Here is a 25,240-nt window from a genome sequence, read left to right on the forward strand (position 1 = left end):
ACTACATCTCTCTGCATTTGATTACCCACCTGCCAGATTCGGGAGCTCCATAAGCAGCGGCTGGATGAGGTGGAAATGTTGGAGAGACACATCATTCAGGCCCGTGCACGTGCAATTGCGGAAAAAGAGAGGGTCATCAACCAGGCCAGAGAACAGGACCTCGAGGCCCTTGTCAAATTGCCTCCAGGTGTGTATAAAGAACTCCTATATGCCTATCCCTGGGTCCCCACCTGCTAATATTTTACTGTATTTGTGTCGTTGCCCACTCTCTAGTCTTTTTCTGAACATTTGGAGAGCAAGTTGCGGTCATGACAATTCATTACCATAAAACACTCTAGTGTGCGTATCTCCAAAGCAGGGACAGGCTCCTACATAACCAGCATACAACCCTCTATCCATCATGGGTGCAACACTAACCTCTGAACCACAGATACCTGTCACCCAAAGTAGCAGAAAGAGACTCTAAAAGAAAATGATGGGTGTTGCCATGAGAGCATGCATACCATCATAAACCATGCACATATTCAGGGAGATGAAGGAACACAAAAGGTTTTAAAGGAGTAATGTGGAGGATTACATAATTGTTTTGAGATCATTATTCTTGGCTACAAGGATCCGTAACAAGGGTGGTGCCGGTCTGAGGTTAGACAGGCAGTTGCTGGAGAGTCTGTGTAAGGTTGCGATAACCTTTGTGCAAGGTTGTGGCTTTGCAGAGTCCTTTGTGATAGTTCATGTTATCAAGGATTTGTGCATGAGAACCCTCCCTTCATAGCCTTCTTCAGCTCCATCTGTCAGGGTTTTCAACACAAGTGACTCCATTTTGATTCTGACAACTTTCACCTCCCGGTTCAATTCTACCGGTTGTCCCACTGTGGCTCTTTTTTCCTCTCTTGATGGGATCCTGTCAAGGAAGCCAGGTCACATGTAATTGTTATGTCCCATTTTTAGAATTCTTCACTTGGAACGATTCCTTGATCTTCTCTTGTCTTTCATGCTCTTGACAGTTCTTGACAGGGTTTTGTTCTGTATGATGGTCCTGTTTGGTGTTTCCCCATGATCAGACTCAGGCCAGGCATTTGAGCAGCAACACCACCTAGATTATTCCTTGCTTGTCACTCTAGCACATCAGGAGACACAGGTGGTGTTAACCTTCATCACCTGGGCAGATTGGTATCTGTCAGGTTCCTCACATTAAATTCTCCAAGTTAAGTTCTGATTGGTTAGTATTGTGTGAAATGGTATTCTCAGATTACAGGTATCTTGTTCCTCATCAAAGCTTCATCACCACACCACTAGCATTCACTGGAAACTCTTTTTTTTTTTTTTTTTTGACATGGAGTCCCACTCTGTCACCCAAGCTGAAGGGCAGCGGCACGCTCCCTGCCACCGCAGCCTCGACCTGCTGTGTTCCTGCGATCCTTCCACCTCAGCCTTCCAAGTAGCTGGAACTATAGGCGCATGTTACCACACCTGGCTAATTTTTGATTTTTTGTTGTAGAGATGAGGTCTCGCCAAGTTGCCTGGGTTGGTCGTGAACCCATGGGCTCAGGCAATCCTCTCACCTCGGCCTCCCATAGTGCTGGATTATAGGCTGAGCCACCAAGCCCAGCCCACTGGAAACTCTTAACCGATATTTTCTGGCAATGTTTTCTTTAATTAATTTATTTGTTGACGAAATCAGGCTGTTTTTCCTATAGACTTGCCCGTAGTTGGAATTTTAATGATTTTATCAGTATTGTGGTATCATTTAATCTATTCTTTTTTTTTTTTTTTTTTTTGAGTTGGAGTCTTACTCCATCACCCAGGCTGGAGAGCAGTGGCATACCCATGGCCACCCCAGTGTCCATCTGCTGGGCTCCAGCGATCCTTCCACCTCAGCCTTCCAAGTAGCCGGAACTACAGGCATGTGCTACCACACCCAGCTAATTTTTGATTTTTTGTTGTAGAAACAATGTCTCGCCAAGTTGCCCAGGCTGGTTGTGAACCCACGGGCTCAGACAGTCCACTCGCCTCAGCCTCCCAAAGTACTGGGATTACAGGCTGAGCCACCAAGCCCAGCTTAACCTATTCTTATGATCCCAGTATTTCCTTTAAGTCTACAATAAATTCTAGTCTTTATGAGGTTTAGGTTCAGTGGTGGTGGGGAGCAAGACCACTTCAAAGGAGTGCATGATAGCTGCTTGTTTCTCTTTTCATGATGCTGACAGCCTTATTTTAATAGAGGTTATAAATTATAATGAAATGCTAATGGTAATGATAATTCTTTCATTCCTTCTTTATCAGCTGAAATACTTTAATAAAGAGAAACTTTTCTGTAACTCTTTGATTACCCCCAAAGTTGGGCAGGATTAATTCTTTCCCTTTATTTGCCAGGTTTTTGAGATTTTTTTAGAGGCAGGGTCTTGCTCTGTCGCTCAGGCTGAAGTGCAGTGGCATGATCTCTGCTCACTGCAGCCTCAACCTCCTGGGCTCTAGCGATCCTCCCACCTCTGCCTCTCAAAGTGCTGGGATTACAGGCATGAGCCACCACATCGTCCAGTCTATTTGCCAGTTTAAAACAATTATGAATGGTTCCCCTAACATTAACACTAGTCCAGAGGTGACTAATGAGGTTTGTTTCATTGTTTCAGTATCATTATGGACTTGTGGATTTCATGACTGCAATTTTATTTATTATCTTTATTGATGCTCAAATTGTCCCATCTTTGGCCATTGAGAGCCTTTTCGAGTTGACTACTGACTCATTTGGCAATCAGTTGTCTTTAATAACTTCCTTGCTTTCTGGAGTGGTGTGATATTCCAAGCTTATCTTGGGTGATTCTGGTCCCAGACCTGGAATCCGCCATTTCTCTAAGAAGCCCTGGTTCCTTTTATTCCCTTGTCCTCTACCCCAAAGACTTTGATCTGTCCTCCTGCGTTCCTGAACATTTCCATTTCCCAGTGCAGTTAATGGAAAGGACTGTACATTTAGGAGACTTGCCACATCTGTAGCCTAGAGGGAAGGGTCTAGAGGGAGGAAGAAGTAGAAGATACAGTGCCCTGGAAAGCCACTTGCATTTATGGGGACCTGCCGGGGATTGGATGCTATATAAGATGCTCTGCTAAGGTGAACCCACTGCGTCTTTCCAACAGCCCTGTGAGGTAGGTTTTCTTTCCATCTTGCAGGTGTAGGAACTAAGAGAGATGATCACACAGTTTCCCTAGGGTCCTACAGCTAGGAAGGAATGAGACCCAGATTTGATCTTGTGTGTGTCTGCTGCCAAAGCTCATCTCTTCTGCTGAGAGGAGTAATGTTTGTTGAGCAGGCACAGTGTCTTACAGTTGACGACTGCCCTCAGGGTGTGGCTCTGAGCCCTAGGAAAAGCCCTATGCTTTGCCAGGCCTGCCACCTCTGAGACTCAGGTCTCCTTAAATACTTTTTGACACTGAGAAACAGATTCTGTATCTCTTCCTGTTTCTCTCTCCACCAGGACAGAGTGTAACCACCAGGACCCCTCCCTCCACAGTGGCCCAGATCATGTGGATTTTGGCAGAGATTATCGGTAGCAGATTCCCAGGAGTCTCTAGTGGTTGCTTGGTGTCCCTGGGAGTCAGATACTGTCCAGGTCTTTATTTTTTATTTTTTTATTTTTTGGCTAGAAATGAGGGGAGATTAAATAATTAACCAGTTTTTTAAAGTGAAAGTGAGACAAAACATGGAAAACTGGGAGACATACATCAGTCTGGAGAGTTTTTCAGTGACATTTTATTTTTTACCCAAGCATAATAGCAAGCTATAATCAGACATGATCTGCCCTGGATTCTCAGCCTTCTGCTGGTAATGTGTCTTTCTTTTATCTAAGAAGTAGCAGAAGTAGACACCCTGTTCTAGCTCAATGGCCACCCCTCTGGTCTCTGCTTCTCAGGGCAGGGCGAGGTGGCATTTTTTTTGAGTTTGTGCCTCACTCTGTCCACCTGCTGGGCTCAGGCGATCCTTCCACCTCAGCCTGACAAGTAGCCAGAACTACAGGTGCATGCCACCATGCCTGGCTCATTTTTTGATTTATGGTAGAGACAAGGTCTCACCAAGTTGCCCAGGCTGGTCTTGAACCTGTGAGCTCAGGCAGTCCTCTCACCTCGGCCTCCCAAAGTACTGGGATTATAGACATGAGCTACTGCGCCCGGTTGAGGTGGCTATTTTTAAACTTAGACAACTGGCAACGAGGATATTCCACTAAAGCTTCTCTCATTTGAGGTGCAGAAGCAGCCTTTCTCTGCTGGCTAATGTTACAAGGTGGAAAACGTGAATAAATTCTCCAGACAGAGGGAGAAAGCTCAGAATTCTGCATTCCTGTCCCTTGCTGGTAACTTTCCACATTGTCTTTTGGAGAGTGGAACAGACAGCCCCTTGCAGAGCCATGCTCAGGAGCTATAGGGTCTGAGTCGGGAGCCCACCCTCCTCAGATAAGAGAAGTGGTCACAAGGTCAGTACAGGGTTTTCCAAAGCTCACCAGTACATGTCCGGGCCTGACAAAGAGAGGCTTTCTAAAGATCTGATAAACAACTGCTCCCGGCTCCTGCAGACACAGCACCTCACCACTCACACTCTGCTGGAAGACTATGGAGAGAATAGTACCAGAAGAGAGAGGATATATCTCCTTGTCACACAGTCTTTGTCCTTTATATGGAAGTCTTTTGATATTCAAATAAGCCATTGCCAAATTCCTTGGGCAATGGGCTGCATTGTGTGAACTTGGCATTGCTGCTACTCCCTGCTGAGGTGTCCATTACCAAGGAGAGACCAGGGACTACATTTCCCAGAAAGCATTGCCCCCCTGTGGTTCTGAAATAGGTCAGCTCACAGGAAGTCTTTGGTGAGTTTTGTAAAGGGAGGTCATTATTCTCAAGAGGTAGCAGCAGGCAGATAATTGAGGGGTTGTGTTTTGAAGCAGCTTTCAGATAACTTATTAAGAAACTCCTGCTCTGTGCTGCCAACTGAAGGTGTTCTTGGTGGTATCTGAGTCTGTTTGTGTTGCTACAATGGAATACCTGAGGCTGGGTAACTTGTAAAAGAAGGAGGCTTTTATCTGGTTCACGATTCTGCTGGCTGGAAGATTGGGCACCTGGTGAAAGCCTCAAACTGCTTCCACTCATGACAGAAGGGAAAGGGGAGCCAGCGTGTGCAGAGATCACCTGGAGAGAGGAGGCAAGAGAGAGGGGAGGTGCCAGGCTGTTTTTAACAACCAGCTGTCCCAGAAACTAATAAAGCAAGGACTCACTCACCTCCCCACCCCAAGGAAGGCATTCATCTATTTCTGAGGGACAGTCCCAGTGGACAGCCCCACCTCCAGCACTGGGCATCAAATTTCACCATTATGTTTGAGGGGATAAGTACCCAAACTACAGCAGATGACTCTTTCCTGGCCTTCTCTCCCTCAGTCTATAATCCCCGGCATTGAAATCTTTTCTATTTGAAGTTTATAGGGAATTTGCGGTTTTCCTGTTGGAAGCATGACTGTTACAGTAACTAGGCCAAACCTCAAAGTCCTTAATTAACAGATATGATGAGGAGAACATGTATCTTTACTTCTTCTACCTACACCCTTGGTCATAGGGACCCCCAAAGAGAAGGACATTCAAAGGTGCTATGTCTTTTTTTTGTAAATTTTTTTTTAATTTTAAAGATGTGGGGTACAATTCAGGGTTAGGTCTACAAATGGTCATTATGCAGCTACCCTTGTTGGTGAGGTGTGCCCCTCCTCCCTCCCCTGGCAGTTTCCCACTATTGCCAATCCCTTTCTTATAGTATTATGGGAATTGTTCAAGGTCTGCTTATGTGTGAGAACATGTGGTACTAAGTTCTTTGTTTCTGTGATAGATCACTGAGTATTATAGACTCTAAGTCCATCCAAGTTGCTGTGAAGGGCACCATGTCTTAAGATAATGTCAGTTAATGAAGCAAGCAATGAAGGTTGGAAACTTTCAAGTCTCCCATTCCTCCTATTTATTCCTTAGTGTTTGTCAAAGTAATAAATATACATGGTCTTGAAAAAAACAAATGGTTTAGAATAACTTCTAATGAATATAAAAATATTCATATATACATGTCATTATAAATTTGTGCAAACGCATAGAATGTACAACACCAAGAGTGAACCCTAATGTAAGACAGGGGCTTTGGGTGACAGTGATGTCAGTGTAAATTCATCTATTGCACCACTGTGGTGGGGGGGGTGTGGAGAATGGGGGAGCCTGTGTGCGTGTGGGGGCAGGGAGCACATGGGAAATCTCTGTAACTTCCTCTCAATTTTGTTGCAAACTGTTAACTGCTCTTAAAAAAATAGTCTATTTCTAAAAAAGCCTCCTTTACCTCACCTCTTCCAACCTCAGTCCACTTGCCAAAGGTTGCCTTTTCTAGTTTTCTGGATACCTATAAATAATGTTATTTATATGTTATATAAATAATGCATCTTTACTACTGTTTCTGGGCTCATCATCCATGGACATTCATGACCAACTTCCTAATTTGTTAAATGAGATTTTCTGTCTCCTGTGTGTGTGGGTTAGTGGAGGCTTAACTGATCTAGCTGGGCTTGGCTGGCTGGACTGATTTCAAGCCATGGTCCCTGTTGGACGGGGCTCCTTGCTATAGGTTGGACTCAGATCTGCTTCATTTGGATTCATGCTGGGGTCCAAGACGAGGGGGGAGGGAAGCTCTTGTCACAAGGAAAATAAAGGCACAAGAGGAGAAAGCTCAGCTATGCAAGCACATTTCAAACTTTTGCCAACATCTCATTGGTCATGACCATCCCATGGCCAAAGTCAAGGGAAGTGCACTGTGTCTCCAGTAGCAGAGACTGCAAAGTCACATGGGAAAGGACCTGGATATAGAGAAGGTGAAGCATTGGGGTCACTTATTCAATCTACCATACTTCTCTTAATTCTATTTTCTTTCTTTCTTTTGAATTGGAGTCTCACTCCATTGCCCAGGCTGGAGTGCAGTGGCATGCTCACACCCACCCCCACATCTACCTGCTGGGCTCAGGCGATCCTTCTGCCTCAGTCTTCCAAGTAGCTGGAACTACAGGCGCATGCTACCATGGCCGACTAATTTTTGATTTATTGTAGAGACGAGGTCTGGCCAAGTTGCCTGGCTGGTCTCGAACTCGTGGGCTCAGGCAATCCACTCACCTCGGCCTCCCAAAGTGCTGTGATTACAGGCTGAGCCACTGACCTCGACCAATTCTATTTTCTTGTAGACCTCTCTATAAATAACAATATTTTAGCTCAAATAATACCACAACACAGCTCTGTCCAATGATTGGCCTCTTTTAAGTGGCTGATAAATACTTGCTGGTTAGTGTCTTAAATCTCGACACCCCCACAGTGTTCTGGGAGGAATTTTGCTCGAGTTAGAAGATGGCGAAATATTGGGTCCAGGTTCTTCAATGTCAGTCTGACTTGAACCACCTTTGTTCTCTCCTTCTGTGTAGTGAATACTGTCTTCAGATGGTGTATAGACAGCAAGTTGCTACAGAAGCATCATTTGATCTGCCCAGAAGATTACTACAGTGATACAGTGCCATTTTGTCCTGCACCTAAAGGTAACATTCCCGAGCTTCCTCAGAACCTCTGATATCATTCCAGGAAAGTTCTGTTGTAGCAGGACCATGTTGGCCACCTTTGCTGCCATTTGCTCTAAGTTTTTGCCTTTTTCTTTCTTTCTTCCTTTCTTTTCTTTCTTTCATTTCTTCCCTCCCTCTCTTCCCCCCCCCTTCCTTTCTTTCTTGATAGGGTCTCACTCTGTTGCCCAGGCTGGAGTACAGTGGCACACTCACAGGTAGTGTAGCCTCAACATCCTGGGCTCAGGCGATCCTTTTGCCTCAGCCAAGTAACTGGAACGACAGGGATTTGCCACCACGTCCATCTAATTTGTTGATTTATTGTAGAGATGAAGTCTCGCCAAGTTTCCCAGGCTGGTCTCAAACCCTTCGGCTCAGGCAGTCCTCTTGCCTCTGCCTCCCAAAGTGCTGGGATTTCTGGCGTGAGCCACCATACCTGGCTTCTTTTCTTTCATTTGGATGGTGACTGTTGGGAGAGTCAGATCTGAGCCTGCCACTTCCTCACTAGCTCTCCAACATCTGCAAGACAAAAGTCCCTGTTCCTTCATGTGGGATATGATGTCCATGTCAGCTGCCTGATACCAAGGGATGAGAAACGGTTTAGAGATGTAAGTGAAGAACCCAGAGAGGGAGGGAGCTGAAGACATAGACAAGCAAGAGAGCAAATTCCTGATGGAGTCAGAACCATGACCTAGGGGTTTCCCTGTGCAGTAAAAGGGCAGCTTTTCATCCTTTGATAGGGAGGCAGGGAACGGGGTGTGTGTGTGTGTGTGTGTGTGTGTGTGTGTGTGTGATATTGAATAAAAGATGCTAAACTCTGTAAAATATTTTAAGATGATTTATTCTTTATTCTGAACTGAACTTGAGGACCAGACCTGGCAATACCCATCCTCAGGAGGTCCTGAGAACATGCGCCCACCTTCGTGTGTGTGTCTGTGTGTGCATGCATATACTGGAATCTTTTAAGGAAAAGCCTAGACATCATGTCATTCTTCAATTAACACTTCAATTAGCATCTCTAAAGAGAAAGACTTTAAAAAAGTAACCATAATACCGTTATCACACCCAGTGATATTAACAATGATTTCTTAATATCAACTAATATCCATCATGTCTGATCTTTCTCCTTTTTTTTTTTTTTTTAAAGCTTGGTTATAAACCTTTTAGGAAGGTAGAAGTTACAAGAAACCATAAACCAATACATGTGAGATTTTCTTTCTTTCTTTCTTTTATTTTTTGTTTTTTTTTTTGAGTTGATGTCTCACTCTTGTTGCCCAGGCTGGAGTGCAGTGGCACGCTCACAGCCACAATAGCCTTGACCTGGTGGGCTCTGCCTCGGCCTTCTAAGGTAGTGGAACTACCGCATCTGGCTAGTTTTTTTGATTTATTGTAGAGACGCGGTCTCACCAAGTTGCCCAGGCTGGTCTCCAACCTGCAGGCTCAGGCAATCCTCTCACCTCAGCCTCCCAAAGTGCTGGGATTACAGACTGTGCCACCACACCCGGCCTGTTGGTTTGACCCAGGAAGGAGGGACATTTCCAAGTGGTGGCTTGCAGGTCTTAGGTGGATTCAAAGATTTCTTGACTGGTAGTTTGTAGTTTCCATCTAAGGAATTTTGGAAATCAGTAGAGGAGATGTTTTGTTGAGATAAGGGATGGAAAACTCCAGGTTCTTTGGTGTACAGATGAAGTCTTATATGTGGCAGACTTCAGAGAGGATAGATAAATATCTCACAAGATTCTTAGAATCTGGGAGTCCCCAAGAGACAGTTTTGCAGGCCTAAAAAGTATTGATTTCCTTCTTTATTTGTTATGTGATATTGTGCTAGAGTCAAGTTGGAAAACAACTTTAGAATGTGAGATAATATTCCTCAAGCCTCTCAGTTAGGAATTCAGATAAAAGAACAAAAAGTCAGGTTTAGTCCTCAGTGATACCGGGCCAGTTTCCTGTGATGTGGGAGGCAAGATCTTCTGAGGATAAGTGGGGTGGGAGGCTGTGATGTGGGCTGTGTCCTGGGCTTAAGTTGTGTTAAGCCATCTGTGGTGGTACCAGTTTCACTGCATTCTTGCTAGCTATGAATATCCTCACTTAACCTTTGGAGGATGATCTTATGGGTGTAAAAAGCTAATACACACTTTGAGTCCTTGTGTGAATTTTTTTTTGAATTTTTGAGTTGCAGTCTCACTCTGTCACCCAGGCTGGAGTACAGTGGCACACTCATGGCCACTGCAGTCTTGACCTGTTGGACTCAGGGGCTCCTTCTGGCTCAGCCTCCCAAGTAGCTGAGACTATAGACATGTGCCACCACAACTGGCTATTTTTTTTAAAAAAACCTATTGTAGAGACGAGGTCTTGCCAAGTTGCCCAGGCTGGTATCGAACCCCTGGACTCAAACAATCTTCTCACCTCTGCCTCTCTAAGTGCTGGGATTACAGGTGTAAGCCACTGTGCCCAGCTTGTGGAAGCTTTTCAAAAAGCATGCTCATATATGGGGTATGTGTACATACATGTGTATGATAAGAGTCTACTCTTTTTCTTTGACTGTGTTGGAGAACTGAGAAATATTTTACTGCTCTAGTCCTATGTCTTGGGTACATAAAATAAGTTCCAGGAGTAATTCATGTGCCGAAAGCAATTCTACCTGGTGTGGTGCATATGAAATTTTAAGAGAAAATATCAAACTAGCTGTGGCTTTGATGACTCTTTATCTTCAAAACATCCACCTCCTCACCTTGGAACAGTAACTCGGTTTGTTTCCTTGGCCCCACAGGCCACCTGCTCCCTGGATATTCAAAAATGACATTTAGCTGTGAGCAGCGTTCCATCCCAAAGAAAGAGCCGTACAAGAAGCTTGAAGTTTTGTGCAGAAAGAAGCTTACTGAGTCTAAAGATGACTTAGATCACACTGTGGACAGCCTGACATGGGACTCAGCTCCTAAGCCCAAGCAAAAGATGAGAGAAACTGTCAAGGTCAGTTCCAAAGGCTGTGCACAGTTGTGTGTCCAGTAGGGACAGGAAAGTTGTAAGGAGGGAGGAGTTCAGATGGCAGACAACGTTGCAGTGAATCCACAGCTAAGTAGAGAGTCGAGTTTCCACTGGCCAAGATGTCCACATATGGTCCCTTTACCTGTCATTGACTCTCTACTTTTGTGTGTTTCAAAGAAAGCAAGTCTACCAAAGAATAAAAACTGGATGAACCACTTACGTGTGCCACAGAGAGAACTAGAGCGACTTCTGCTTGCCAGAATGGAGAGTCGGAACCAGTTCCTCAAAAACCCTCGGTTTTTCCCTCCTAACACTCCATATGGAGGCAAATCTCTCATTTTTCCTCCGAAGAAGCCAGCACTGACAGGAGAATTCCAGAGTGTGGAGCCAGAACAGAGGTACGTCTTTCTCTGACTCGTACTCTCAGAAAATCTGATCCTTTAGTGTAAACCTAGAAGGTTCTAGGTCTGGTCTGGTAATGGAGGTCACTAGTAGGGCTTCAGGGTCACCTACAGATGTGGCCTTCGGACATCTGCCAGGGTCCTGAGTTTATGCTTTTCTGGTCTGTCAGGATCTTGAGAAATAGGTGTTGGTGTTGGCCTGTTATTTACATCTGTGCAGTCTGGGTCAAATGGAAGGAATCTCTATAACCGTGTGCGCCTTCCTTTGGATTCATATATCTTGGTTGATGACAATATTTAATTTGATTAATTCCAAATAATTAGTACAAATTGTGGCTTTTCTTTATGAGAGTGCCTTTGCTTATATTTTAATAATTATCCTATGAAGGGGTAAGTTGCCTCATGGGTTTATAATTTGAATTAACCTGAACTATTAATATTTCTTTATTAGACAAATAATATATTTTTATTAAGAAAATTAGAGCTGGGCGCAGTGGCTTACACCTGTAATCTCAGCACTTTGGGAGGTGGAACTGAAAGGAATGCCTGAGCCCAAGGATTTGAGACCAGCCTGGGAAAATTGGTGAGGGTTTGTTTCTATAGTAAATCAAAAAATTAGCTGGGCATGGTGATATGCACCTGTAGTTTCAGCTACTTGGAAAGCTGAGGTGGAAGGATTGCCTGAGCCCAGCATGTTGAAGCTGTAGTGGTCATGATCATGCCACTGCACTCTATCTGGGTAACAGAGTAAGACTCTAACTCAAAAAAAAAAAAAAGAAAGAAAGAAAGAAAAGAAAAATTAGAAAAGATTAATATTTGAAAAGAGAAACAACACCCATGTTTGTGGTTAAGGTTTCAGAGTTTTTTCCTATGAATATTGAGAATTAAATACTTAGCTATATATATCTTCACAAAGATTGGATCTTACACTAAAATTGTTTTATAACCTACTTTAACAACAGCAATCAAAAAACTTAACAAGTGACATTTTGTGAGTAACATTGATGGCCTGGATGTATTTATTTTTACATTAACCAGTCACTGCCTAGAATTTCATCATGTAGATAAAACTAACAGCCTTTCTTCCCTTTCGTTTTTTCCTGCCTCAGTGGTGCTGATACTCCAGTGTTTCTGGCTAAACCGCCGATCGGATTTTTTACAAATTATGAAATTGGACCTGTTTATGAGGTAGAACTCTTGTTTCATTACAGATCCCACCCCATCTGCTTTCTTATTTTTTAGAAGCCTTCACTATAGACTTTTTAAGTCATGCACAAAGCTAGGGAAAATACTATAACACCCCCTCATGTGCCCATCACGTGACTTCAACAGTTAGCTACATTTTGCCAGTCTGGTTTCATCTGTGCCTCCTACAGCTCCTTCTTGCATGTGTCTGTGTGCGCATGCGCACACTGGAGTCTTCTCAGGAAAAGCCCAGACATTGCGTCATTCTTCAGTTAACACTTCAATAAGCATCTCCAAAGATTTAGAAGGGCTTTTAAAAAGTAACCATAATCTCATTCTCATCCCCAGCAATATTAACAATGATCCTTAATATTAGCTCATACCCATCATGTCTGATCTTCCTCATTTGTTTAAAAAAAAAAAAAGTCAATTTATAGTTGGTTTCTTTGAATCAGAATCTAAATATTGCATTTGGTTAAAATATCTCTTAATTCTCCTTTAGCTGATATTACTTTCTTCCCCGGTATTTTTTTTTCTTCCCCTGCTTTTTTTTTTTTTTTTTGAGTTGGAGTCTCACTCTGTCAACCAGGCTGGGGTGCAGTGGCATGCTCATGGCCACCGTAGTCTCAACCTGCTGGGCTGAGGTGATCGCAATCCTTCCGTCTCAGCCTTCCAAGTAGCTGGAACTACAGGCATGTACCATCATGCCTGGCTAATTTTTTAATTTATTGTAGAGATAAGGTCTCACCAAGTTGCCCAGGCTGGTCTCAAACCCACAGGGTCAGGCAATCTTCTTATCTCAGTCTTCCAAAGTGCTAGGATTATAGGTGTGAGCCACTGCTCACAGCCCAAGTCCCTGCTTTTTAAAAATACCATTTATTTGTTGGAGAAACTACAATTTCTTACATCCTGAATTTGGCTAATTGTGTTATTGTGGTGACATTAAGCATGTTCCTTTACCTTCCATATTTTCCATAAACTGGTAGGTAGTTATGTAGAGGTTTGATTAGATTTGGGTTCCATTTTTTTTCTCGTTGGTAAGAATTCTTCTTTGGTGGTCCTGTGTATTTCTAATTGTGTGCTTTAAGAAGGAAGCATGATATCTGGGTTTCCCATTATCAGTGAAGAACGGTGTCAGGTGTTATAAGCCTGAATCATTCTTTACAAAGATTCATTTTTTTTCTTAAATTGGGGGTTACAAAATGGTGATTTCTAATTCTGTTATTCCATCTGCATTTATTAGCTGTTATTTTGTTGTTGTTGTTGTTGGTGGTGGTGGTGGTGTTAAAAAAACTTTCGGCCAGGCACAGTGGCTCATGCCTATAATCCCAGTACTTTGGGAAACTGAGGTGAGAGGATTGCCTGAGCCCATGGGTTTGAGGCCAGCCCGGGCAACTTGGGGAGACCTTATCTCTACAATAAATCAAAAAAAGTAGCTAGGCGTAGTGGCGCATGCCTGTAGTCCTAGCAACTTGGAAGGCTGAGGTGGAAGGATTGCCTGAACCCAGCAGGTCGAGGCTGCGGTGGCCTTGAGCATGCCACTGCACTCCAGCCTGGGCAACAGAGTGAGACTCCAAGTCAAAAACAAACAAACAAACGAACAAACAAGCAAAAAAAAAACCTCTCTCTCTAACTTCTCTTCCCACCTCTTCCTTGCACTCTCCTTACCTCTATAGGTATCTACTTCTATCAGTTTAGGTTCTTCCATTGCTTCTTTTCGGAACCATAAGCAAATGTGTGTATATGTTTAGACCCTCTCTCCTTACTGTCCTCTGCACCTTAGGAATATATCAGTAATTCCTGCAAGAACACCATGTAGAGACTTTCCTCACTCCTTTCTCCCAGCTCTTTTCTTAATGCTAGCCTCCACCATCCTGGGAAATCAGGTCAAGACCACCTTAGTTGTTTTCAGCTCCTCTCACAACGTGCAAAGAAAATAGGCCTAATGATAACAATCCCTTCACACACTTGTGGATTGTACCCTACAGTTTAAAGAGCAACTTGCACATCCATAATCCTTTAGGAACTTCTCAACCACTCATGGCAAATGCAGATCAATATGGCAGCTCTGCATGCTGAACGTCAGAGGAAGCATTTTGCTTACTTGAACTTGACAGTAATGAAGTGTCTTTTGTACTTCTGTGTCTGGCTATCATGTTTTCTTGGAGAAGCTGACCAAATCTCAGAGGAAGGGAGTTAAAATCATTTCATTTGAGGAGTAGAACAGGACAAAGGAAGAGCTGCTCAAGGACAGGTGGTGATATTTATCTGCAGGGCTTGAGATGCCAGCTATAGAAGCCTGTGCTCAGAGCCTGAGGCTGTAGATGAGGGGGGCACAGACTACCCAGGGGACATCCTTCCTCTTGTCTTTGCCTAGTTGCCTACTGCACATCTCTTTGATGTTCATAACAGTTATTTCCCCAGTTAAACTATGAAGGCTAAGAGACAAGCATTTTGAATTTTCAGTCTTTTAAATGCATATTCCATGCACAGTTTCTCAAGAATATGCTCCCCTAATAGAAGTGAGTAAACCACAGAAGAGGCAGGCATGGAATGTGGTAACATGAGGTCCAACACAGGAGAGAGGTGAAGGATGTCCCTAGGTTAATAATTAAGGAATTTTGAAGTTAATATTGCCACAATGCAAATTTCTCCAAAACTTAGCAACTTAAAACAACCATTTAATCATGTTTAAAGATTCTTTGAGTGAGAAAGTCAGACAGGGCACAATGAAATGGCTTGTTCTATAGAGTCAGTGGCTGGAAGTTGGGGACTTGGAATTATCTGAGGCCTTTTCACGCTCATGGCAGTTGATGCTGGCTGTATACAAACAGCTGAGGCTGTCCACCAGAGTACCTACACATAGCTTCTCTGTGTGACCTGGGCTTCCTCACACTATGGTGGCCTCAGGGTAATCGGATTTTTTTACATGACAACTCAGAGTGAGTAACTGAGCATCTAAGTGAATATCCTGGCAAACAAGATGGAGGCTGCATCACTTTTTATGACCTAACCTTGGGAGTTACACAGCACTATTTCCTCTGCATGCTGTAGATAATTAAGTCACCAAGTTTGGCTCAGATTCAAGGGGAAGATACATAGACTTCTTCTCTTAATGGGAGGAATGCCAAAGAACTTGTGGATGTTATTCTGTATGATAGCTCAACAGCAGGTATAGTGGAAACTGACCCAGATTAGAAGAGGTGAGAAGGCCACAGCAGGGGTTTATTTATGGAGGTGACATTGAGAAAAATCCCTGATACCTCTGGACATCCCAGGAAGAGATTTGCAGAGTAGTGGAGCGGGATTGAATTATTGATAAGTACATAGCAAACAGCATAACTAGTTGATTATTAACTTCTGGAAAAACAAAAGTTATGCCAGGGAGAGAAAGAAATCATAGTTTACCGCATGCTCAGTTGTGAATAGCGTCCACTCTAATATAAACAGGAATGACTCATCTAATCAATAGTATGCTCTAACTATGTTGGGAAGTTGAGGATAGGAAGGGCATGTCACATGGAGAGTTGGACATGGAAGAGGAAAGAGAAAATATCCATATCATCTCTCCATAATTAATACCTAAGACTGAAAAAAAAGTAGCATGCTATTTGGAGGCATGAAAGTAAATACCAAATAGTCATCTAAAGAAGCAAAAAGTCATTTGCCTTTGGGAAGTGGGAAATGGCAGGTGGGGGTCAGGGGAATAGGGCAGGATTTCTCTTTTCTTTTTCTTTTTCTTTCTTTTTTTTTTTTTAATTGGAATCTCACTGTGTTACCCAGGCTGGAGTGTAGTGGCATGCTCACCGCCACCACAGCCTCAACCTGCTGGGCTCAGCCTTCCAGGATTTCTGTTTTCAAAGCCCCACAGAACTCTCTGACTCTTTAAACTATGTGGTTGTCCAACTGTGATGAAAATAACTTTAAGAAAAACTTTCCGCAGAAAGAAACACCAGGCCCAGATCATTTTGCAGGTGTATACTACCAGACATTCAAGTTCATCTCTATTTTATATGAACTGTTTCAGAGACTAGAAAAAGTCATTATCAGGTAATGAGCCTAATTATCTTGACATTAAATAAAAACATAACAGTCTTGCTTAAGAACAGAGATGAAGAAATACTAGGTAAAAACTAGCAAACCATATCAAACAGGAAGGAACACACACACACACACACACACACACACACACACAAGAGCAAATTATGTGTAACCCAGGAATGCAAGGAATGTCTTCCCAGCAGGCCCTTGGCTTGGCAGTTGGCTGCCCTGAGCCTGTCATTTTTTCCTCCCAGGCTTTCAGTGCTGCTAAGGAAAACCAGCCTACACCATGGTCTCATAATTATCACTGCCCCAGACCTTGCCACCCCCACACCTCCCCCGTTTCACTGCGTGAGTTTTTATTAGTTAGCCACTAGTTTTCACCTGAGTAATTGTGCCACACCACACCACTATCCTCACATCCTGCCTCCCACCAGCTAGGGTTCTCATTGCCATCATGCTGGTGAGTAAGCCAGTTCCAGAGTCACATCCTAAGGGTCTGCAGGTTCAGGGCTCTTTGGATACCAACTGCCATAGCTTACATAAAGCAAACCGTGAGGGGGTGAGTTTATCATTTCAGTTCCAGTAATGAGGGAGGGAAAGGAGCTAGGAAGAGGAAGAGCCAATATGAGAATGTATTTTCGAGCTGTCTGCCATTAAGTGCAGTTGGTTGTTTCATCTTGGGGACATTCCCTAAGAAGCCCTGTAAACTGCTGGCTCCTGCTATTTTTTCCCCCCTTTCTTTCTTTTTTTCTTTCTTTTCTTTCTTTCTTCGGAGTTTGACTCTGTTGCCCACACTAGAGTGCAGTGGGACAGTCATGGCTCACTGCAGCCTCAACCTCCTGGGCTCAGGTGATCTTCTGGCCTCAGCCTCGCAAATACCTGGGACTATAGGCGTGTGCCACCACACCTGGCTAATTTTTTTGACTTTTTTTTGTAAAGATAAGGTCTTGCTGTGTTGCCCAGGCAGGTCTCTGGACTCCCGAGTTCAGTTGATCCTCCTGCCTCAGCCTCGGCTGCTGCCTTTCATTGGTTGGAGGTTTGTGTTGTGTGGCAGGAGGAAGGCTCTCACAAGGCAGGCCTCAGCTGACATGAGGAGCAGCTGTTGCCAGGAGCCCTCACTCTGCAATGACAGCAGTGGCCACAGCTTGCTCCACAACCCAGGGGCCAGCATATGCTCTTGCTGCTCTGTGCACATGTGCGGAACTGAAGACACAAAACCAAGTTTAGTATCCTTTCATGTGAAATATAATTTAATCCCTACCTCACTCCATAATCCCAAACAAAATACTTTTCAGTAAAACTTTCAAGATTAAAAAAAACAACATTTTTAGAAGAAAATATAGGAGGTATGGAAAGATTTCTTGAAACAGATGCACAAGGCATAAAAGGTTGATTAATTTTCTGTTAAGGTTTTGGAAACTGTAGATCAAAAGACAATACAAGTGTATAAACTTAGAGATGTTTATAACATATACGTTATAAAGAATTAGTATCCATAATATGTGAACTTCTAAAAATCAATAAGAAAAAGACAAACTACACAATGACAAATGTAAATGGTAAAACAATGGTAATGGTAAAACAATGTGAACAGACAACTCACAGAAGAGAAAACCTAAATGGCAAGCAAACATGTGAAAAGATGCTCATCATCATTAATAACGGGGAAATGAAAAATAAAATCTTAGTATAGGTCTCTCCTAACTTGGGCCTGGTTCACAGATGCATTGGTGCAATGTATTGTGCTGGCCAAAAATGGAGTTAAATGCTGATGTAGGAATACAAACCTGTGAATAAAAATAGGAAGACACACTTCACGTTTATGCAGCTTTGCATCTTGTTAGGGGCTGGTGGAGAACTTCAACTGTATTTGTAATGTTTCATTTCTTAAGCAGGGTAATGTTTTGTCATACTATAATTTATACATTTTCACAAAATATTAGCAAAAGATGTGTGCATGTGATGAGTTCTTCTCTGTGCTAGGTACTGTGCTGGGTGCTGTTGAAGGGTCAGCCCCCGCTTTGCCCTTAGGGGGGTCTCCCGTCTGGAGCAGGATGGGTTGCATAATGGAGAGAGGCCCAGTGACAGTCCTGGCATTCAGGTGCCCATAGCACCCTCTCACTGGGCCCGCGGAAGAATGACTCCAAGGGTTGTGTGGGGAGGAAGAGTAAGTAAGAAGCAGGGCGAGCAGAACCTTGCAGCAAACAACCTGGGCTCCAGTCGCAGCGCTACTGCTCACCTGCTGAGCCACCTCTTTAAACTTCCGTTTCTTCAGCTGTGAGAGAGGTAGTTCCCACCTTTCTTGGTTGTTGTGAGGCTGAGGAGACACAGAACAGATGCTTAATGAATAGCAGTAAATATGTTAAACAAAGAATAGATCTATTTCCGCCACCATCTTTACCTTGTAGTTTATTTTTACTATGGAAGCTTTCTGAAACAAAAGTAGCTAGGATGTCATAATGAATCTGTGTGTACCCAACAGCCAGTTCCAGCACTAACTTGCGGCCAAGCTTATGCTTATTTCATCTGTACCCCACGCCCTTCCCATATTGCTTAAAGTATCAACCAGACAGCTCACAATTTTGTTCATAAATGTTATTGTCTGAGAGATCTCCTTTGCCCCTGAACAGATGGTCATCGCGCTGCAGAATATCACCACCACCAGCCGCTACCTGCGGGTCCTCCCACCTTCCACGCCATACTTTGCTCTAGGATTGGGTGAGTTCAGCAGAGTAGTAGTAGTAGCAGTGTAGACTGCCTTTATTTTGTTTGCTGGGCTTGTTGCCAGTTACTGGCCCACTTGGCCTTCAGCTGGCTCCCGACCCATGTCCCTGAGCCCAGGCCCTCAGCACTCCCTAGGGCCCCTCACACTCAGCTGGTAGTGAGTTCTCAATGCCTTGACAGCTTCTTTCTCCTGGTCCCCTCATCCAGACACCAGTTCTACCATGTCCCCACCCCTTGCACGGCCACTGCCCTTAGTCAGGTGCTCCCCATTCCTTGCGTAAGTCTCCTCTGCAGCCTCCCAGCCTGCCTTCTTGCTTCAGTGTCACAGCATTTATCTCAAAACAACCCTGATCATGTCACCCTGCTCAGAAACCTCAAAGGTCTCTCTGCTGCCCACAAAACCAATTATAAGGCATAGGGCCAGACATGGCCCCACCTACCCATTCCAGATGGATGGTACCATGCCCCTGGAGTCCTTGCCCTAGCAGCCTGCTCCCCTGGTGGTTCTGCTTCAGCATGGACTCAGCTCAGAGGCATTTATCACAGAGCCAGCCCCAGCTGTGGGGTCTGTAGCAGCTGGACCCAAGCCCTGGTAGCTGACTGATCCCTGGATTCTCATTTGTCACTTTTGTCACACACAGGGATGTTTCCAGGAAAAGGTGGAATGGTGGCACCTGGAATGACCTGCCAGTATGTTGTCCAGTTTTTTCCTGACTGCCTTGGGAATTTTGATGATTTTATTTTGGTTGAGACCCAGTCAGCCCGCACGCTCCTGATCCCCCTGCAGGCCCGGAGGCCACCCCCGGTGCTGACACGTGAGTGTGCGCCATGCCTTCTTGCAGGTCCAGTTAGGGTTGGAGGGTCCCCATTAGGACTGCCTGCCTCTCAGGCCGCCTTAGTGGCAGCATGCAGCTTGGTTCTCTTGAATAGGGGCTGTGGATCCTGTGGTGGGAACTGTTAGCAAAATTCCACACCATCTTCCACAGTGTCATGGCTTGCTTTTGGGTTTTCCCAGCAGAGACTGATCCACAGCAGGGGAAGAGGCCAGCAGGAGAGGACCCCAACGTAGGTTTTGCTGGCTTGCTCACACCTCTGAGTGGGCCTGTACTATAGCATGCGAGGATGTAAACACAGCATGCAAGAATGTGCCTGGGCTCCTGAGAGCCCTCCCGGACGCTGTGCTGTGGCTTTGGGGACTGGGCTCCCTTAGAAAAGCTGACTTCAGCTGGGCTGCCTTAGTTACCAGCCTCTCCAGCTGGGCACAGGCTAGAAGTTGGGACTCTGATCCCCTCACCTCTGCTACAACCCCAAAGGCTGTGCTGGGTGGCCCTAGCACAGGCATGTGTCTATAGTGGGCACTGACTCCTGCTGCTCTAGCCAGGAGTGGATAGAGTCCCATGGCACCACTGCCATGTGGCCCAGCAGTAGCCCAGACAGAGCCCAAATGGGTACAGAGGTCAGGGCATTGTCCTCACTTGTCTCTTCTGCTCTGGGTGCTGAGCTGGGACCCTTGGGCTCTCCCACAACTGCCCTGAGCTCTGGCTGAACCTCAAGAGAACCATGATGGCAGGGCTTGTTCAGAGTGATCCGTGGTTTCTCTTGCATATCTTCTCCTGTGGCTACAGTATCACCCGTGTTGGACTGTGGTTACTGCCTCATTGGGGGAGTGAAGATGACCGGATTCATCTGCAAGAACGTGGGCTTCAGCACTGGCCAGTTCTGCATCATGCCCAAAAAGAGCTGGCCACCACCGAGTTTCAAGGTGAGTGATCAGAGATTGCTAACTGAAGAAAGAGCAAATCCATCAAAGGAAGCACCCCTGGCATGCTTGCGAGGGGTGATTGGAAACCTCTCTGTGCAGCTGCCACAACCCAGATGAGAATGAATGAGCGGGGACTAGTGCTGTGATTCTGATTATGTCACCAATATCTGCTCGATGCCGGGCAAGTTGTATTACCTCTCTTATCCTTCAAGGCCTGGCTCACATGTTACCACATTTACTTGTTTAATCCTTTATTGTAGCAAGCATCTGAATATATCAGAGGTCACAAATTGCCAGCTTTTTGGCTGAATTCTGCTGGCATTTATTTGGTACCACGCTTAAAAACATTTTTGAGCCAACATTTAAAAATAGAGAGAAGCTTGGCACGGTAGCTCAGAGCTTTGGTAATCCTGCACTTGGGGAGGCCGAGGTGGCAGGGAGACAAGCCTAGAGAACATACTGAGACTTTGTCTCCACAAAAAATTGAAAAAATAGCCTGGTGTGGTGACGTGAGCCTGTAATCCCAGCTAGTTGGGAGACTGAAGAGGAAGGATTGCCTGAGCCCAGGAGATAGAAGCTGCACTGAGCTGTGATAGTACCATTGCACTCCAGCCTGGGCAATAGAGTGAGACCCCAACTCAAAAATAAATAAATATAAATAAATAAATAGGGAGATTTTACATACAATTCTTCTCAATTTCCCATCTCTTTGAAAAATAGGAAGATGTGCAGCCCTGGGCCAGAATTCACTGTGACCCTGCTGGCCAGGGCTGGGGACAGGGCTGGTACACTCTGCCCTGCTCACCCAGCCCAGCCACTCCCTAGGGCCTCCCAGCACTGACGCTATCCATCATCGTGCTCACACCATTACTTTCCTTATAGTAGAGATATGTTTCTGTTCCTGTATATCCAGAAAACAATGATAGATCCAGTGGACCACGTGTTCCAAGAAAGGCATTTCGCTCATTCCTGCTATCCGCCAAAGTCTTGTGGGCATGGGTTGATGTCCTTGGTATGCTAAGTGGCTTCCTGTGTAGGCACCGGGGCTGATGCTCTGCTAACAAGATGCCAGCTGCCACATGACTCAGGAACTTGCAGCCATTCAGGGGTGGGTTAGGAACGAGGCAGATTCAAAGAGTGACACCGCGACCAGGCTGCTGTAGTAGGAAAGGACAATGTACTCTGGGAGCCTAGGGAGGGTCTTCCCAGCTCACCTCCTGGGTGAGGCCTTCTCACATGCTTCCGGCTTTGTGTCCTGAGCACTTGGCGATGATGTTCCTTGTGCCTCCTGCCAGCAGTCAGCTCTATCTTTAACCTTCAGAACCTTATCTGGTGTCTGGTGATGGCTGAGTAAATACTTGCTGAGTGAACGAGCCTCAGTTTCTTCATGAATGTGGGACTGGGTGATGAATGTTGGAGGAGAGAAGTCTGGAATCTGAGCACTGGATTTGACAATGTCTTCCCCACCATTTGTCATCTTCTGCTTTTCTTAAGGCCGTTGCCACCATTGGCTTTGTTGAGCAACCTCCCTTTGGAATCCTGCCCTCAGCATTTGAGCTGGCCCCGGGGTATGCCGTATTGGTGGAGGTAGGTATTTCAACATTGGATATATTTCTTCCTCTTTTTTTTTGAGTTGGAGTCTCACTCTGTCACCCAGGCTGGAGCGCAGTGGTACACTCATGGCCACTGCAGCCTCGATCCTGCCACCTCAACCTTCCAGGTAGCTGGAATTACAGGCATATGTCACCACACCCTGCTAATTTTTTTATTTATGGTAGAGATGAGATCTCACCAAGTTGCCCAGGCTGGTCTCGAACTCGTGAGCTCAGGCAATCCTCTCACCTTGGCCTCCCAAAGTGCTAGGATTATAGGCATGAGCCACTGCACTCAGCCTTATTTCTTCCTCTTATGACTGGTCATGGCTGTTTCCTCAACTGCTTACGTGGCTGCTACTTACCTCTGGCTTTTACGACCCAAATGTCCACCCCCATCCCAGTGCCATCCTTAGTGGTTTCTGGGTGGGTGCATATTCTTATGTTCTGTAGGATGATGTTGTTTGACTCTCTTATGACCTCTCCCACAGAACTAATGCAGACAGTTCTTTGCATGCCACCCTGATACCTAAGCTTTGCTTATCTACACTTTTACCCTGGGAGTCACATCCGCCAATATCTAACTTGCCTCCGAGCTTTTCCCTTGGTTCTTCAGTCTCTCTTGGACTTTCTCTCCCCCTCCCTTCTGCTTTCTGGTACTCAGGTGATGATAGTGGCTTTGTTCTCATCTTCCTCTTTCCTTAGTTTACGTTTTCAGCAAAGCCACATCCCTTAGGCCTCCTTCTGCAGAAGCTCCCAGATATCTTTACCCCCTGACTATGGGCTCCTCCTTCCTAACTGACCCCTTTTAGCATTCCCTTCAGCTTGTCATACCTGCTCTCTGGTCCCCAGACGTGCTTGTGAGAAGTGGTGAGTCCACCTGCCCCTGTTGCTGCCTGCTGCCACCCTCCTTAACAATCTGGTCCAAGAGCCTAACTGTGTGCTGTCATGTGGCTGGGTTTGGAGTCTGCCACACATATGCTTGGCCTTCCACACTGTTGAAACACGTTGAAGAAGGCACCTGGTGTTCAGGAATAAAAGTTGCCTGGTTTCTGAGGGATGGATTTGCCTGTACCATATCATCAGGAAGTGAAGTTCAAGAGTCTCAGTTGTTTTTTAAAATCGATTTATTTTTTAGAGACAGGGTTTTGCTTTGTCACCCAGGCTGGAGTGCAGTGGTGTGATCATAGCTCACTGTAACTTCAAACTCCTGGGCCCTACTTCAGCTGTCCAAGTAGCTGGATTTTGGGCATGTACCATCATGCCTGGCTAATTTTTTAATTTGTTATAGAGATGGGGTCTCAATATGTTACCCAGACTGGTCTCAAACTTCTGGACTCAAGTAATTCTTCCACCTCGGGGTTGGCAAAGTGCTGGGATGACAGACATGAGCTACCATGTCCAGTCACCAATGGTTCTTAAAAGCAGCTTTACCTTGCAATCACCTGAGAAACTTGGGAACACACTAAGGCCTGGGCCCCGCCAACCCTGAAGTTCTGAGTTCACTGGACTGGAACCTGGCCTGGGCACGGGACTTTTAAAGCCCCCAGGGGATGCTGGTATACAGCAAAGCTTGGTGATCACGGCCATGGCGTGTCTGCCCTGGTATAAAGAAGGGCTTCCTTTTACCAACTACTTTCCAAACTCAAGTGCCGGACGAAGTCTTATTCTGGAGTCCTGGGGCATGACTGTCTTGGTCATGTCCCTGCTGATCTGATCCCCAGTGAGAACCTGATTCTTGGTGTTGGGACTGAGTCAGTTCAAGGGCATATAGGGCTTTGTCCAGTCCCATCTACTGCTGAGGGATGGGTTAGGTCTGCAAGGCCCACGCACAGGCCAGACTCTCTGTCCTCGTGGTGTAGCACAGGCCATGTAAGAGCTCGTCCAGGCTTTAAGGAATTGGGGCTGGTTTCCCCAGGGATCCCCCTCATCCTGTCCTCCTATATCTCCAGGGAAAGGAAGAGTGTAGCAGCAGGACTCTGGGGAGCTATGAGGGAGTCAGGGAAGGTTTTCCCCTCTGCATTCATTTTGTGTTTTGTTTGTTGGTTGTGTTGGGTTTTGTTTGTTTCAAAATGTATCCATTCTACCAACTAATAAATAAATTCATATTATTAAACATTCCAAACACAAATAAGTAAACAGTGAAATGTTCCCTTTCATTCTGGTTCCTCAGCCACCCAGAGGCCACACCTGGTCAGTTTTCTGAGTGTCCTCCCAGATGTAAATTTTTAAAAGTTATTTGTAGAGACAGGGTCTCGCTATGTTGCCCAGGTTGGCCTTGAACTCTTGGCCTCAAGTGATCCCCCTGACTCAGCCTCCCAAAGTGCTAGGATTGCAGGCATGAGCCACCATACCTAGCTCCTTCCAGAGACATTCTATATAACTAAATAAACAACTTGTATGTGTTTTATCTTTTTTTCCATTTTTCCTTCACACATAGAGTTGCCCAGTACATAGTCTGTTCTGCCCCCTGGGTTTTCCACTTAGCAGTAAATCTTAGAGATCATTCTCATGGTTTTTACAACTGTATAGTATCCTACTGTGTGAATGGGTCATAATTTAGCTCAGTAGTCCCCTACTGATGAACATTAAGTTTTTTCCGGTCTCTGGCTATTTCAGCAAGTAACTTATACATACATCACTTTGTCCAAGTATGAGTCTACCCACAGGATCTAGTCCTTGAATGGATTTGCTGATACTAGGCTGTTTGCCTTCATAATTGTGATATGTATTGCCAAAATCCTCACCATGTGAATTGTACCAATTTATACTTCCAGTAGCAATATGTAAGATGTAAGGGTGCCTGTTTCCTTATACCTTTGCCAATACAGAGTGTTACCAAAGTAAAAAAGCTGTTATCACCGCTGGGCTCAGTGGCTCAGCCTGTAATCCTGCGCCTTTGGGAGGCTGAGGTGAGTGGATTGCCTGAGCCCGCGGGTTCGAGAC

General features: G+C 45.1%; 1 protein-coding gene across 2 annotated transcripts in view; it reads left to right on the top strand.

Moving 5' to 3' along the window:
- DLEC1 (deleted in lung and esophageal cancer 1) overlaps positions 1-25,240 on the top strand; it is a 68,566-nt gene that overhangs the window by 5,016 nt on the left and 38,310 nt on the right. For both annotated transcript variants that reach the window (XM_008068338.1, XM_008068339.1), the window contains exons 2-10: positions 37-187; positions 7,473-7,583; positions 10,372-10,571; positions 10,764-10,984; positions 12,097-12,175; positions 18,847-18,934; positions 19,582-19,755; positions 20,566-20,702; positions 22,197-22,289. In XM_008068338.1, the coding sequence (XP_008066529.1) occupies positions 37-187; positions 7,473-7,583; positions 10,372-10,571; positions 10,764-10,984; positions 12,097-12,175; positions 18,847-18,934; positions 19,582-19,755; positions 20,566-20,702; positions 22,197-22,289 (1,254 nt within the window). The remainder of the gene's footprint in view (positions 1-36; positions 188-7,472; positions 7,584-10,371; positions 10,572-10,763; positions 10,985-12,096; positions 12,176-18,846; positions 18,935-19,581; positions 19,756-20,565; positions 20,703-22,196; positions 22,290-25,240) is intronic.

Source organism: Carlito syrichta, unplaced genomic scaffold (genome assembly GCF_000164805.1).
Source record: "Carlito syrichta isolate Samal-C Ts95f unplaced genomic scaffold, Tarsius_syrichta-2.0.1 Scaffold310396, whole genome shotgun sequence".
Lineage (NCBI taxonomy): Eukaryota > Metazoa > Chordata > Mammalia > Primates > Tarsiidae > Carlito > Carlito syrichta.